Consider the following 13,223-nt stretch of genomic DNA (forward strand, 5'->3'; position numbering starts at 1 on the left):
ATCATAGAGAACGCAAGGCTAGAAAGTGCAAACTATAGAGTTCCAAACAGAAGATAGATAAAACGAATTTACGTACTAAGTAATGACAGAGCCATCTAGTGGTAGACCTATGATTGTACATGGCTTAGAGAAGCCATGAGGTGCCCACTCTGGGACCATACTGTCTGAACACAATATTTCTCTAGCTAGCCAAACAAATCACATATTTTTCTACATGGATTAAATATACAATGATGTTAAATGTATTTTAATTACTATGAATTGATCTAAAATATATCTGTGTCATGGAGAAAAATCATGGAATTTAAAAGAAGGCACTCCCAAGACATATGAAATGTCTATGACTGTGAGAAAATCCTGTTTGTTGATGGTTTCAAGGACAGAATTCACAGACACCGCGCAAAAGTGCCTGGTACAGACAAACTTGTTGAGCCTCTGAAAATCCAGAACAGTGTAAAAGGCTCCTGATGATTTCATGATGAGAAAGAGTCTGGATTGGAATAGTAATCTGTGCTTTCCTGACCTGCAAATACAAGATAATTTGCATGAGCTTTTTGTAATGTTTGCAGACTGTCTTGTAAAGCTACTGTGATTTTACCAAGAAGTTCTGCTGGGATTCTGATGAAACTCTATTCCTTACAATGTCCAATAACCATGGATCTGTAAATAATTCACATTTCTACATATTGTGCAATTCTGCGCCCTACTGGTGTTAGTGGGGACTAGCAATAGTCCTCTGTTCTCCTCTCTTTAAATCTGAATGCGTGAAAGGACTATTTGGGTGCAGCAGGAATATTCTGCCTGATATATTGTCTCCCCGGCCTATCAATACCTCAAATAGAGGTATTTTGACCTTTAATCTTGGGGCAAGTGGTTAGTTTTATCCCCCAGAAGACTTCTGTAACATGGTGTCTAACACATCCTCGAACAGCAGAGACGCTTCAAATGGGAGATTGGCTACAATGTTTTTTGACTGAGCGTCTATTTCCCAAGGGCGCAAACAGAGTGCTTTCTTAGCCACTGCTGTTGATGCCATAGTCCTTGCCGAAAAAGCAATGGTGTCCAAAGAGGCTTTACACAAAAACTCTATGTCTCTCTAAATAACCTCAGTACATTTGTATAAAGTGTCTCTCCACACAATCTATGCGCCCTGGCCACTGAGACCATGGTTATGTCTGACTTCAATGATTCCAGATGACATGTCAAGCTATTTAAAACAACTCTTCATCTTTCCATCCATAAGGTTCTTTAGCAGACGAGCATCTTCAAGAGGGATAGTGGGTCTGGTTGACTTACTCACTACAGGTGCATCTACTTTTGGAACCAAGCTCCACTTCTGAGCCTCTTCTTTACTGAATGTTCTAATCTCTTTAAGACTAAGTTTTTCTACTTTTGACCATTCCTTATGAATAAGTTATTTTATTACTTGATGTGAAAAACTTGTATCATTCTTACAATCTTCAAAAATGAATTTATGAGCCTCTGAGGCTTTTGCTTCCTCATCCAAACCCAGACTTGTATATATGTTTCAGAAAAATCTCCACATTATCTAGGTCCAACATCCTAGGGGTTTATTTAATCTCTCCTAATTTATTACTAGAGTAGTCTTCCACATTCCCGGAAAAATCCAATTCTGAAAATATCTATCTTCATGATCCTCACTGCTTAGACCATGATCTCTGTATCCCTTGTACAGCACACAGATGTTCCTTGGTCACAAAATACTCGTTCATTCACTCTTTAAGTTCCTTAAACTCCTCTGGGTGGGGGGGGTGTGACTTTTTCCTTTAGCTCTAGAAGACTACTAAAAGGACAGGGTATTATTAACAGCTAAGTAATGTGAATGCATGAAAAATAAAGCACCCCTAACTTGTAGGCTTCCTAGAGCATTGCCCTTCTGCTGTTTTGGGCTACATTCCACTGCAGATCTCCAGCTGCTGCACTCCCACTGAAGGTGGACATCCTTCACCAGCACAGGGAACACTTCAGAGCGGTTCCAAGTCATTCTTTAGTGCATGGTCCTCCTCTCTGTGCCCTGAGACCTATGATGCAGCAGGCATCACAAGTTAAACATGGGTAGTCCGCGAGTGTTTCCCAGGCAGCTAGCCCCGGGGAAAACACTTGCAGAAACACTACCTGACCTATGCTAGACATGAAAAGACATAGGGAAAGATTAGGAGTTGCCTTACAGTCTATATGTAGTTATTTTTAACCTGTCTCTACCTAAGCTGGAAAGGGAACCTACCTGTTGAGATGAAGGATTGAAGAGGAAATAGCTGCTAACAACCATAACTGTCCTTCACCATTTATATTAACTGATCCTCCTTTCTCTTCCAGTTCTGGAGAAGGCATTCAATTTAGGATCCAGATTCATGGCATCAAAGTAAAAAGCCGACCCCTTCTTGAATTTGGTTTCAACTAGCAAGCAATTGTGGTTCATGGCCATCATTCGGTGCCTGGCTATCCTGGGTCTCTTTACACATTCTTCCACCCTCACCTTGTTTATCCTCCAGCTCAGAACAGCTATGACAGGTGTGGTTACTTAGCACAGTGCTCGTTGCAGGACAGAGCCAAGACACTTGTTCCCCAAGCTTGCAGTAAATTGTCAAAACAACCATGCACTTAGTGCTACAACTCTCCTTGACACCACCATGTCATTTTCCACTGTCTTTTTAACTATTTTGTCAGAAGATGATGATGATGATGATGATGATGATGATGTGTTACATACAAAGAGTCGATGTAGCACGGTGGCTTAGTAGTTAGTACTTCTGCCTCACAGCACTGGGATCATGAGTTTGATTCCCAACCATGGGCTTATCGGTGTGAAGTTTGTGTGGCTTTCCTCTAGGTGCTCTGGTTTCCTTCTACATTCCAAAAACATACTAGTGCAGTGGTTCTTAACCAGGGGTCCAAGTGGTAACAATAGATTTGTAATATAAAATTATAAATTTGACTCAACTGTACTATGTACTCACTGAACCCATGATACACTGCCAAACGCTATGACCCCACTACTACCCTCTCTACTTTTGCTACTGCAGTCACCAGTGTGACGAGAAACTGTTTGAAACATGCACGTGTTTGCATATTGAGTACAAACGTCAATGAGAGTTTTTAGTACAATACATTCTTTTTAGGCGTATTTTCTTATTTTTAGTATCTCCATATATATATTCAAATGTTATACATTATTATATAATGACTGTCATAGTATATGTTTTTGTTTACTTTTTGTTATTATCAAAAATGTAAATAAATAAAATGAAAAAAATAAAATATATATTGTTTTGTAATAAAAAGCAATTTCCTAACAAAAAATCCGAACACAGTTTTCAATGGGGGTGCGAGAACATATTTTGAGATTCAATAGGGAGCCGATCACTAAATAGGTTAAGAACCACTGTACTAGTTGGTTAACTGGCAGGTATTAAAATTGACCTTTGTCTCTCAGTCTGTGTATGTGTGTGTTAGGGAACTTAGACTGTACGCTCCAATGCAACAGGGACTGATGTGAGCGTGTACAATTCTGCGGGATTAGTGGCGCTATATAGATGATGATGATAATGCAACCATCCTTAGCTGCCACCAACGCATTAGTGATTAAGTGCAGCACTTAACTGGGTTTTTTAATCACTTGTATGATATCCTAAAAGACACTTAATATATTTAACTAGAGACCCTTTCTCTTGGGTATATATAGTTCACCCCTCTTACTAATAATACTTCATTAATACTTCATTCATAAAATATTTTCTCTTGCAGATCTATTCTGACCTAACTATACCTAACACCAACACAGAATGTTGTCCCTAAATTCTTGTGTCAAAATGAATAAATCCATATACACGTTCTGATTCTCCTGGATTTATTCATCCCATTAAATTGCAGGGGAGAGATCCGATCATCGGTGGGGAAAGGGCAGCCAACCACAGTGAAGGAGGGGCATAGCTATGAACCCCCCCCCCCCCCCCCCCACACACAAAAAAAAAGAGTAAGGGGTATATTTACTAAACTGCTGGTTTGAAAAAGTGGAGATGTTGCCTACGGCAACTAGAGTTTAGTTATTATACAAAATGACAGCTAGAATCTGATTGGTTGCTATAGGCAACATCTCCACTTTTTCAAACCCGCCGTTTAGTAAATATACCCCTAAGTCTGCCCCTGCCAGTCACACACACAAGAGTCCCACAAACTTATTGCATCCTCTCACAGTGATCAGGTCACAAGCCTCCCACATAATGCACAGACATCTGGACAGTGACATCTCACCATGCATTGAGCTTAGCCATTATACTTCTATGCACATGGAAATATTATTCTTTTTATTACAATTCAAAATACTCACAAAACCGAAACATTTTTGCTTTAAATCCCAAACTTACAAAATAAAATATATTAGAAACATAATTTTGGAGACTAAAGTGGCAGAAACGCACAGGGACAAAGCAGTAGTGTCCACTCAATGTTTGTAAAAATGTTCATTAGTGTTCAGAAATGTGTGACTGTGGGTAATAGAAATGTGGTAATGACCCACAGCCCTCCCAGATGTTCATCTCTTTCCCCTGAAACATCAAGTTCTTATGTCCTGCAGAATAGGAAGTAACATTCCTACATCATGCTACATCGGATAAACAATCACTAGTAATCTCTCTGGCAAATCGCTGCTCCTGTTGGTATTTGGGCAGACTGACTGTGGACAGTCATCCTGAGAACAGCAGAGAAGGGTGAAACGATAGTTTTATTTTATTTAATTTTACCATCTCTACAGTTTTTCAAATGTACCACTTCATAAATTCAGTTTGTCTGAATACCTGTATTTATAAGACAGAATTCTGCACCAGTTGCACTGCCCAATATAATACATTTTCAGCTTTCTTCCCTGGATGTATACACAAAATATTTTTCAGACATCTGTATGCAGCGTTGTGTGGCATCTGAGGTACACCCATTATCAACTTAAAACACATTCAACAATCAGGACTCTGGACTACAGATATATAAACAGACATGAGGATTGCAGACAGGTGGGCTTATTTTATAAAAGAAGCTCAAAAAGTTGCAGCAACCAATCAAACATCAGCTTTTTGAATCCAGTCTTCGTCTAATTAAAAACAAACAATGGATTGGTTGCTATGGACTACAGCATGGGTTTTCCATCCATCTTATTAAATCAGCCCTATAGAGTGGACGCAGCCAGCCAAGAGCAAGCCCCATTATACTTGTCTTCAGTGCAAATGGCCACTCTTCTATGCTGCCATTACAGTAAAACTATGTTGACGATGAACTATTATTATCACAGTTAGTGGTAGACAAGTCACCCCTCCGAGAAGTTACACTACAAATCCTTCTATGCTCTGCCAGATCAAGTGGATATAGGTAGTTCCATCCCAGCTGAAGGGCTGCATATTGCCTACCCCTATTATTATTATTATCTTTCATTTATATCCTCTCTCTTTGGGCCACTACTAAACCATGTGCGTATACATAAACTGAAAAATAGTGTCAAAATAAAAACCTAAGTGCTGGACATTAGGAGAGCTATTTTCAATACCAATTATTTTCTATACAGTCTCAATGCGATTTTGAAACATACAGCAACGGTTGTCCAAGAAAGCTCTTTGTATGTCAAGTCTTTATGGAGATGTGTTCCTTTCCTCCAGAGTTATAATGGTCTGCACACACAGAGACCTGTTTGGAGACTAGTGGCGAGGAAACACATTAATTCCAGTGATCTGGAGCCTAGTTATCTTACTGCTTTACTTTCTCTTTTACTGTAAGGACAGATCATAATCTATATGTTACCAGTCTGCTAACAAATAATATAAACCCCATTGCACATAATCTGTCTTTGTCTGCCCGCAGGTAAAGATTACCCTCTAAGTGAGAAGCATAGATAACAGAAGGTGTGACCTGAGTGATTACGGGTGGCAGCTACTGTTCTTTGTTCTGTTTACAACTTGTGTGGTCAAATGTATAACGGTAAGTGTACCTATGTAGGCCTGCCAGGGGTGTAGAGGAGGGGGGGTGAGGATGAGAGTTATAAAGCCAATTTTGTTTCTGTATGTGTGAGGAACAGTATACAGTTGAGCACAGAGGTAGATCGTTCACACTAATTTCTTGGCCTCGAAGAAGCTCTTAAGGTGTCGCATTTGCCAGATACCAGTGAGGATAAGGATGAGAGTCTGAGTAATAGACCACCACAGGACACGCTGATTAGTGCTCTCGCTAGTTAGGCGGAATCTCTCTTCTCGGTACTGGGGAGAAAAACACAATATGGGGTTTAAGAAGAAGAAAATTACATTAAAATATATAGTTATATAATATATATGCACCTTATTGCAATAAATAATTACAATTCAGTTTAACAATGTTTTAGTACATCTTTATCGATCAAGGAACAACAATCAAATAGAAGAGTTGAGAGTCTGTGTAAGAGACTCTCAACTCTGTAATAGACTGAACTTGTGTGGGTAACTACACTGCATTTATAATTCAATTTGGATTGTCAGTACTATTACATCACAATAAGGCTGCCATATGTTTTTTTGTAGCCCAGGAGATCAGAATTATTAACATCCCTGGTATGCTACTATATTTTGAACATTTATCTTAATCTTACTGGTTGAACTAACTTTTGTCATGTTAAAGTACTGAACTTGGGTTAACAAACTTAATCAACTAAACAATACACTTATTTGGACACTAATTCAATAAAGTTCAAATTAAAGTCTGATATTCTACTGAAATAATCAATGAATTAGTTGATTATTCTAATATATAATATCTAGGAAAGTGAGACAGCACGGTAGTTTTTCTACCTACAGTATTGTGTATTTTTCAACATGTCATTACCATTTCCATTCTTTTAATACTTCGCTATAAATGTTTTTAAAGCATACCAATAAAAGATATAGATTTTTTTATATTGGATTACTTTGCATAAAGAAAAAGAGTGCCCTGGAAACAGTTCTTTTTTTTCTCCACTTTGTTTCTTCTGAATGTTATTACACGTGAGGGTACTCCTCCCCTCATATATTGCTAATCATTTTTTTATATATGTAGAGGGGTTATCTCTCGGCGCGGTGTAGATTGACCCTAAAGCACTGAATAGGTCAGTATAATGAAATGTTTATATTAGAATTTACATTTTGATATGAGTTACGATAAGAGCCAATATGCAAGGATCCATTATCTTGCATTGGGGGGCAAATTCTTATCTCCATGTTTTCCTAATGCAAATGTTAAAACTCATAGCACTCAATACACAGTAGTTGCTTTGAATAGCATGTGCAGCAGCTGAGAGGCGAGGATCCAACTGTATGAACGGTGGCCTCCATCCCACCACATGTTTAGACCGAGCGGCAGTCTCAGGGACAGAACAGTCATAAATAGGTTAAATACAGTCATTATATTATCCCCACAGGGTTACTCCTCAGTATCAGTGAAGCACCCATCACAGAGTCACCCCACAGCTCCCCATCTTACCCTCTGGTAGTTTTGCTCCTTTTGTATTTGCTCCACTTGATCCAATAGCTGTCTAACTCTGAGTTGTAGTTCCGTCAGTTTGTCTTTTGCGGCAATCTCTGGATAATTGTTTGTGTGTTCTCCGATCTGGATGTCTAAGTGAACTCTCTGAGTGAGAGATTGAAAGTCAGGTCACAGCTTTAAGTAACAACCTCATCCCATCAGTTGTCATTTTCCGGCTATAAAGTTCTGCTTGAAATTTTCCTACTCCTCGCCTATGGTAGGTGATAAGTCTCCTGGAAGCACACGGAATATCAAAAATACACTGAAACTATCCCCTTAAATGGCAATTATCCCTAAAAAGTAGAATGATCCAATATGAGAAAGCCCCCAGCTGCTCAATTTCTATAGACCAGGTTGTCCAAACACCAGGTCAAATGAATGGATCACAATGGAAAGCTGGCGACTTCAAAGGTCACTCACTACCTTTGAAGTCATCTACCAACCTGTTTTCCTTTCTATATGGTTAATCCAATTTGTCATGGTCATTTAGAAAATTTGTTCTAGCGCCCAAACACAGAACATTGTTCTGCCCGTTAGGTCAAAAACTACCAAATCTGTACATGAATAACTGGCTTAGATTTGTATGCAAGCAGAAACATTTTTGAACAGCAATTGTTGTGCTTGCAAAAAGACAGACCTTTAAATCAGTGGGAAAATAAAAATAGAGCCTAGTCTCAAATAATTAGTGGAGTACTTGTCTGTAACACAAAGCCATCGCCACTGGTAGCTACAGGATAGCCATCACTGTGGAACATTTATAACTATATTGCTGGGCACTTTGTTTGGAATTGAATTCTCCACCAATGTGTAATTTTATTTTGGTCTGTCATAGGGGATGGGAAAGGGACATAAAAGTGATAAAATACCTCTCTGCATTAAGTACCATAAAGTTTATGATCACTTTGTATCCCTTTGAACTTCCTTGCTAATACTAACATTTCTATGATCTCAAATTAGCAATATTTCAAAACTTACTGTATAGAACATTGGTAAAAGACAATAATCATTTCATAAAGTGTACTTGGCCTTACCAGCTTGCCTCCCGCAAAAAGAGACATCCTCGTAGAGTTGGAGTGGAGGCAAATCTGGTGTTCACCCGGGGTGTGAGACGTAAATGTAAAGCGCCCCTCTGACCCATACTGCCTAGAGAGGATGACCTGGAGGGATGGAAAACCGTTTTAAGCATTTTAAATATTCCACAGTAATAAGTGGTTTATATTGTCCCATTTTATGTAAATTGAATTCATTTTTCCCAACTAAGCATCTGCATAAAAATGCTCACACACAATGACACCCAATCACACTTTTCAACCTAATCAACTTGGATGGCCAAATCTACAGATACAGCTGTACAAGCACATAGTAATTTGGATGACAAGTCTTTTTTTACGAATGCTTATAATGTGTGGCACATAGACCACCATGAATTAATGCTCTCAGTGTCTCCAATTTTTAATCAGTGCCCTTAGTGACTTAACAAGTGGTGGAAGTGGGGGTAGTATACAGGGGTACGACACTGCAACTTCGCCTAGTGCCTTCATTGTAAACCTACCATAAATCCAATCCCATTACATTTCCCATACCACCACTTGGACCACTGGACTAAACCCAATTCTAGGTGAGAAAACATGGTTGTCTTTCAGCATAGATATGGAAGCAGAGAAACAGCAATCTCAATTCACCTTTCCATCTGGGTCTTTCACCTCCACATGCATACCGAGACCTGGGGTAGATGGCAGGAAGGTCTCAGCCGTTTTATCCCAGAGTTGAGTTTTGTAGTTTCCTAAATTGAAAACAAGAAGGTGATGGGGGGGGGAAGGAAACATTTTTTTTAAGTGAAAATAAAATGGAGATATGGAATATGCTTCTCTCACACTATAATAATGAAGAAATACAGTACATGTGTGAGAACTTCTCTTTCTGAAAATGACAACAATACTACAACCAGGCACTAAAACACCCGGTTATCACCAATCCCCACACCATTTTTCACAGGATATTTTTTATTTTTTTTTAAAAGCACAAAGGAGAAGTAGTGAAATTAAAATTAACAGTTAACAGTGCTGGTGAGCTCCAAGCACCTGAAAAACACTCAACGAAAAATAAAAAAAACTGATGGCTCATTAGAATACAACAGACAATACCAACAGACAATTTGGCTAGTAATGAAAAGCTCCATAGACTCAACTTTTACCATGTAATGCGTTTTCAGCTTATTACAAATGTCTGAACACAGTGCTGTGAAAGCAAAGCGGAGTACATACCTATGCAATTATCATGTAGATCACAGGATTCACAACTGTTTTGTCAGATATAGCAACAGTGTGTAAACTCCCACGATTATGTTTTATCGTACCAAAACACATCGCACCTGTTGATTTGGTTTTATAAATTTCCTAAAACGCACGATCAACAATGGAACAATGTCTTTTCAGCAGATGGTTATGAGACGAAGGTAACAGACAAGGGCGGATGTAGAAAATAATTTTTCCCGGGGGCGATTTAGTCCCTGCCCCCTTTTTGACAGCTAAGGCTGACCACTATGTGCAGGTCCGTTCGGCAGAGACAGGCAGGGAGAGTGTGCTGCCCTGATTGTTTTTAAAACACAATTAGAGCAGCACTCTCCCTGCCTGTCTCTGTACATGGTGTGCAGCCGCCGGCAGCAAGCCCCTGCTAGGGGGCACATTTGCCCCGATCACCCCCTCTGGATCCGCCACAAGGGGCGGGCCGGCCTAGGGGGCAGCAGCCCCCAGGGCCGCTCAGTCAGACCGCTATGAGGGCCGTGGTGTAGGTCGGCCGGCCGCCCCCGGCTGCAATATACCACATTTTTACTGGCGGCCGCATTGAATGACATTGGATGCGGCCGCGTCAGCGCACAGGCGGCCGCATCACATGACAGGCGATGCGGCCGCGTCATCAATGACGCAGCCGCATCCCGTGTCATATGATGCAGCCGCCTGTGCGCCCCCCGGGCTGTCCGCCACTGATCACAGTTATGAAGGTAAATCGTGTAGGAGTGTACGCATGAATAGACATGCTCTTCTGGACTTTAAATTGTTGGTGAAATTGTTACAGACATTGCATAGATGTGTACCCACCTTAAAGAAAATGGCTCCCAGGATGACAGGACCTCAACAGCAGGTACCCCCTCCATACTTCATACCAAATAGTAACATAGTAACAATAAGACTAAATGTATTTCAAAGAATATATTTACACACAATCCAGAATTTAAAGGTTTGCTGAATGCCCAACTCATAACAAAGGGTGATCCCAAGAGGTAATCTGTTCCCTGCAAGTGTTATTATGACAACTAGCCCAATGGAGCCACCCCAAGCACCACTACCGCAATAGGACATGGACTTGATAAGCTTTAGCAATGTTTACAGCAGTTGCCAAGGTAACACTACCCAGCACGGCACACAGTAGCCGCCGGGTGTACCGCCAGCCCCCAATATAATGCACCTGCCGCTCTCACCTATCACCATGGTCTCATCCGGGATCTCCTCAATGAAGCATCGCTTCTCCGTCTCCCCGATGTGGAAATAGAGGCCCCGGCACAGGCCGAGGTGCAACAGCAGCACCAGCAGCAGCGGGAGAGACAGCTTGAATCCTGGGGAGCCGCAGCCCGGGCCGAGGGGAAACATGACTGACAGGTAGAGATACTACAGAGGGGAGAGTCCGCACCGCCGCCTCCTGCGTGTCAAGCCTCCATCTGGCGAGCTCCGGCCTGCACGGATTGGCTGCCTGTGCCCGGGGGCGGGGCTAGTAACGCTGTCAGAGCGAGGCCTGACCCAGGACATCGGCAACGTCACCACTGGCTGGATGTAAACGTCACCTCACAGCCGCCATCTTCCCCCGCCCACTGGTGACGTCACTAAGGCTGGTATTATATTATAATATCATTATTAGTATTAGTATAATTAGTATCTTTATTAAACTTAAGTTGTGATCATCATTAAAGAAGTGACTTCTATTGTGGCATCACTGTTTCCATTATTATTACTGCTATACTACAAGTTCTAATCATTGTTAGTACTATTATTAATGTTATTACTATTATTACACTGTTCTACCCAGATGTTATGTGCAAGCTAATTTCTAGGCATATAAATCTGTAAATATGTGTTTGTGAGTTAACTCATAGTAATAGTGTGACATAGCTCAGAGGAGTTGTTTAAATCAGTGCGTTTTATTATGTTAAACTCCTCTGTTTTACTCAGATGGTCAATTTATGGCAGGTTGCAAAAGGGAAGCCTTTAAAATGTCTCTTTTAGGACTGTGATACTCCCATACTTTCCAACATCGGCAACTAGTTTCCCGGGAGGCAGGGGAGTGTGTGGGGGCGGGGCTCGAAGAATCACGTCATTAGCTCCACCCCTAAAACTGGCATCACTATTTTGGACCACTAAAATACGGGCGGGGCCACAATGGAGCGTGCACAGCATCACTATGCCCCACCCCTCTGTTTAATTTACAGAGCTGGAACAGAGCTGGCCAGGAATCGGGAGCATTGCCTGCTCATCCGGGAGTGCAAGAGGACTCCCAGAAATTCGGGAGTCTTCCGTTCATTTGAGAGTAGGCAACTATGAATTAGGGGTGTGCACCGGGCACTTTTAGTGTTTTGGGTTCTGATTAGCTTGAGGTTTTGGGTTCTGATTTGTTTCGCCAAAACACCTGACGAAAGGTTTTGGTTTTGATTTAGGGTTTTGGGTTCCGATTTATTTTTAAAAAAGCATAAAAAGCGCTAAAATCCATTTTATTTAGTTTTTTTACACTCCTACGCTATTATTAACCTCAATAACATTCAATAACAATCAATTCCACTAATTTCCAGTCTATTCTGAACACTGAACACCTCACAATATTCTTTTTAGTCCAAAACGTTGCACCGAGGTAGCTTTCTGGACTGCGTAGTGGAGTGGGCCCGGTACCCAATTTGGTACCGGGGCCACAATATATCACCCTCAACTGGTCTGAATTCCACTGCACAGCTGCCTGCTCCTACATCCTCTGCAGCATATACAGGGTGTAGTTCGAGTGCGTCAATACCTCTTGTTTTTGACGATGACAGGTCATTTTCATTCATTTTGGATTTGGCCCCAACACTGAATGTAGTTTAATATCTGATACGCATCTATCTGGACTGCGTAGTGGAGTGGCCCCGGTACCCAATTTGGTACCGGGGCCACAATATATCACCCTCAACTGGTCTGAATTCCACTGCACAGCTGCCTGCTCCTACATCCTCTGCAGCATATACAGGGTGTAGTTCGAGCGCGTCAATACTTCTTGTTTTTGACGATGACAGGTCATTTTCATTCATTTTGGATTTGGCCCCAACACTGAATGTAGTTGATATGCATCTATCTGGACTGCGTAGTGGAGTGGCCCCGGTACCCAATTTGGTACCGGGGCCACAATCTATCACCCTCAACGGGTCTGAATTTCACTGCACAGCTGCCTGCTCCTTACATCCTCTGCAGCATATACAGGGTGTAGTTCGAGCGCGTCAATACTTCTTGTTTTTGATGATGACAGGTCATTTTCATTAATTTTGGATTTTGTGCCAACACTGAATGTAGTTGATACGCATCTATCTGGACTGCGTAGTGGAGTGGCCCCGGTACCCAATTTGCTACCGGGCCACAATATATCACCCTCAACAGTTCTGAATTCCGCTGCACAGATAA

At 41.2% G+C, this 13,223-nt stretch overlaps 1 protein-coding gene across 1 annotated transcript; it reads right to left on the reverse strand.

Annotated features, from left to right (window-relative positions):
* Window positions 1–4,310: 4,310 nt before the first annotated feature.
* On the reverse strand, window positions 4,311–11,250 carry TMED4 (transmembrane p24 trafficking protein 4). The gene is made up of 5 exons (XM_075207248.1): window positions 11,009–11,250; window positions 9,213–9,313; window positions 8,562–8,687; window positions 7,489–7,635; window positions 4,311–6,257 (listed from the first exon to the last, which is right to left on the reverse strand). The coding sequence occupies exons 1-5, from the start codon at window positions 11,175–11,177 to the stop codon at window positions 6,108–6,110; spliced, it is 693 nt and encodes a 230-aa protein (XP_075063349.1). The 5' UTR covers window positions 11,178–11,250; the 3' UTR covers window positions 4,311–6,107.
* Window positions 11,251–13,223: the final 1,973 nt, after the last annotated feature.

This window comes from Mixophyes fleayi, chromosome 4 (assembly GCF_038048845.1).
Source record: "Mixophyes fleayi isolate aMixFle1 chromosome 4, aMixFle1.hap1, whole genome shotgun sequence".
Lineage (NCBI taxonomy): Eukaryota > Metazoa > Chordata > Amphibia > Anura > Limnodynastidae > Mixophyes > Mixophyes fleayi.

Excerpts from the sequence above, each read along its gene's own strand:
- TMED4 (XM_075207248.1), bottom strand. The coding sequence starts at position 11,177 with ATGTTTCCCCTCGGCCCGGGCTGCGGCTCCCCAGGATTCAAGCTGTCT. Across the intron at positions 9,314-11,008 it reads GGATGAGACCATGGTGATAG|GAAACTACAAAACTCAACTC; the intron begins GTGAGAGCGGCA and ends TTTTCAATTTAG. Across the intron at positions 7,636-8,561 it reads TTTTTGCGGGAGGCAAGCTG|AGAGTTCACTTAGACATCCA; the intron begins GTAAGGCCAAGT and ends TCTCTCACTCAG.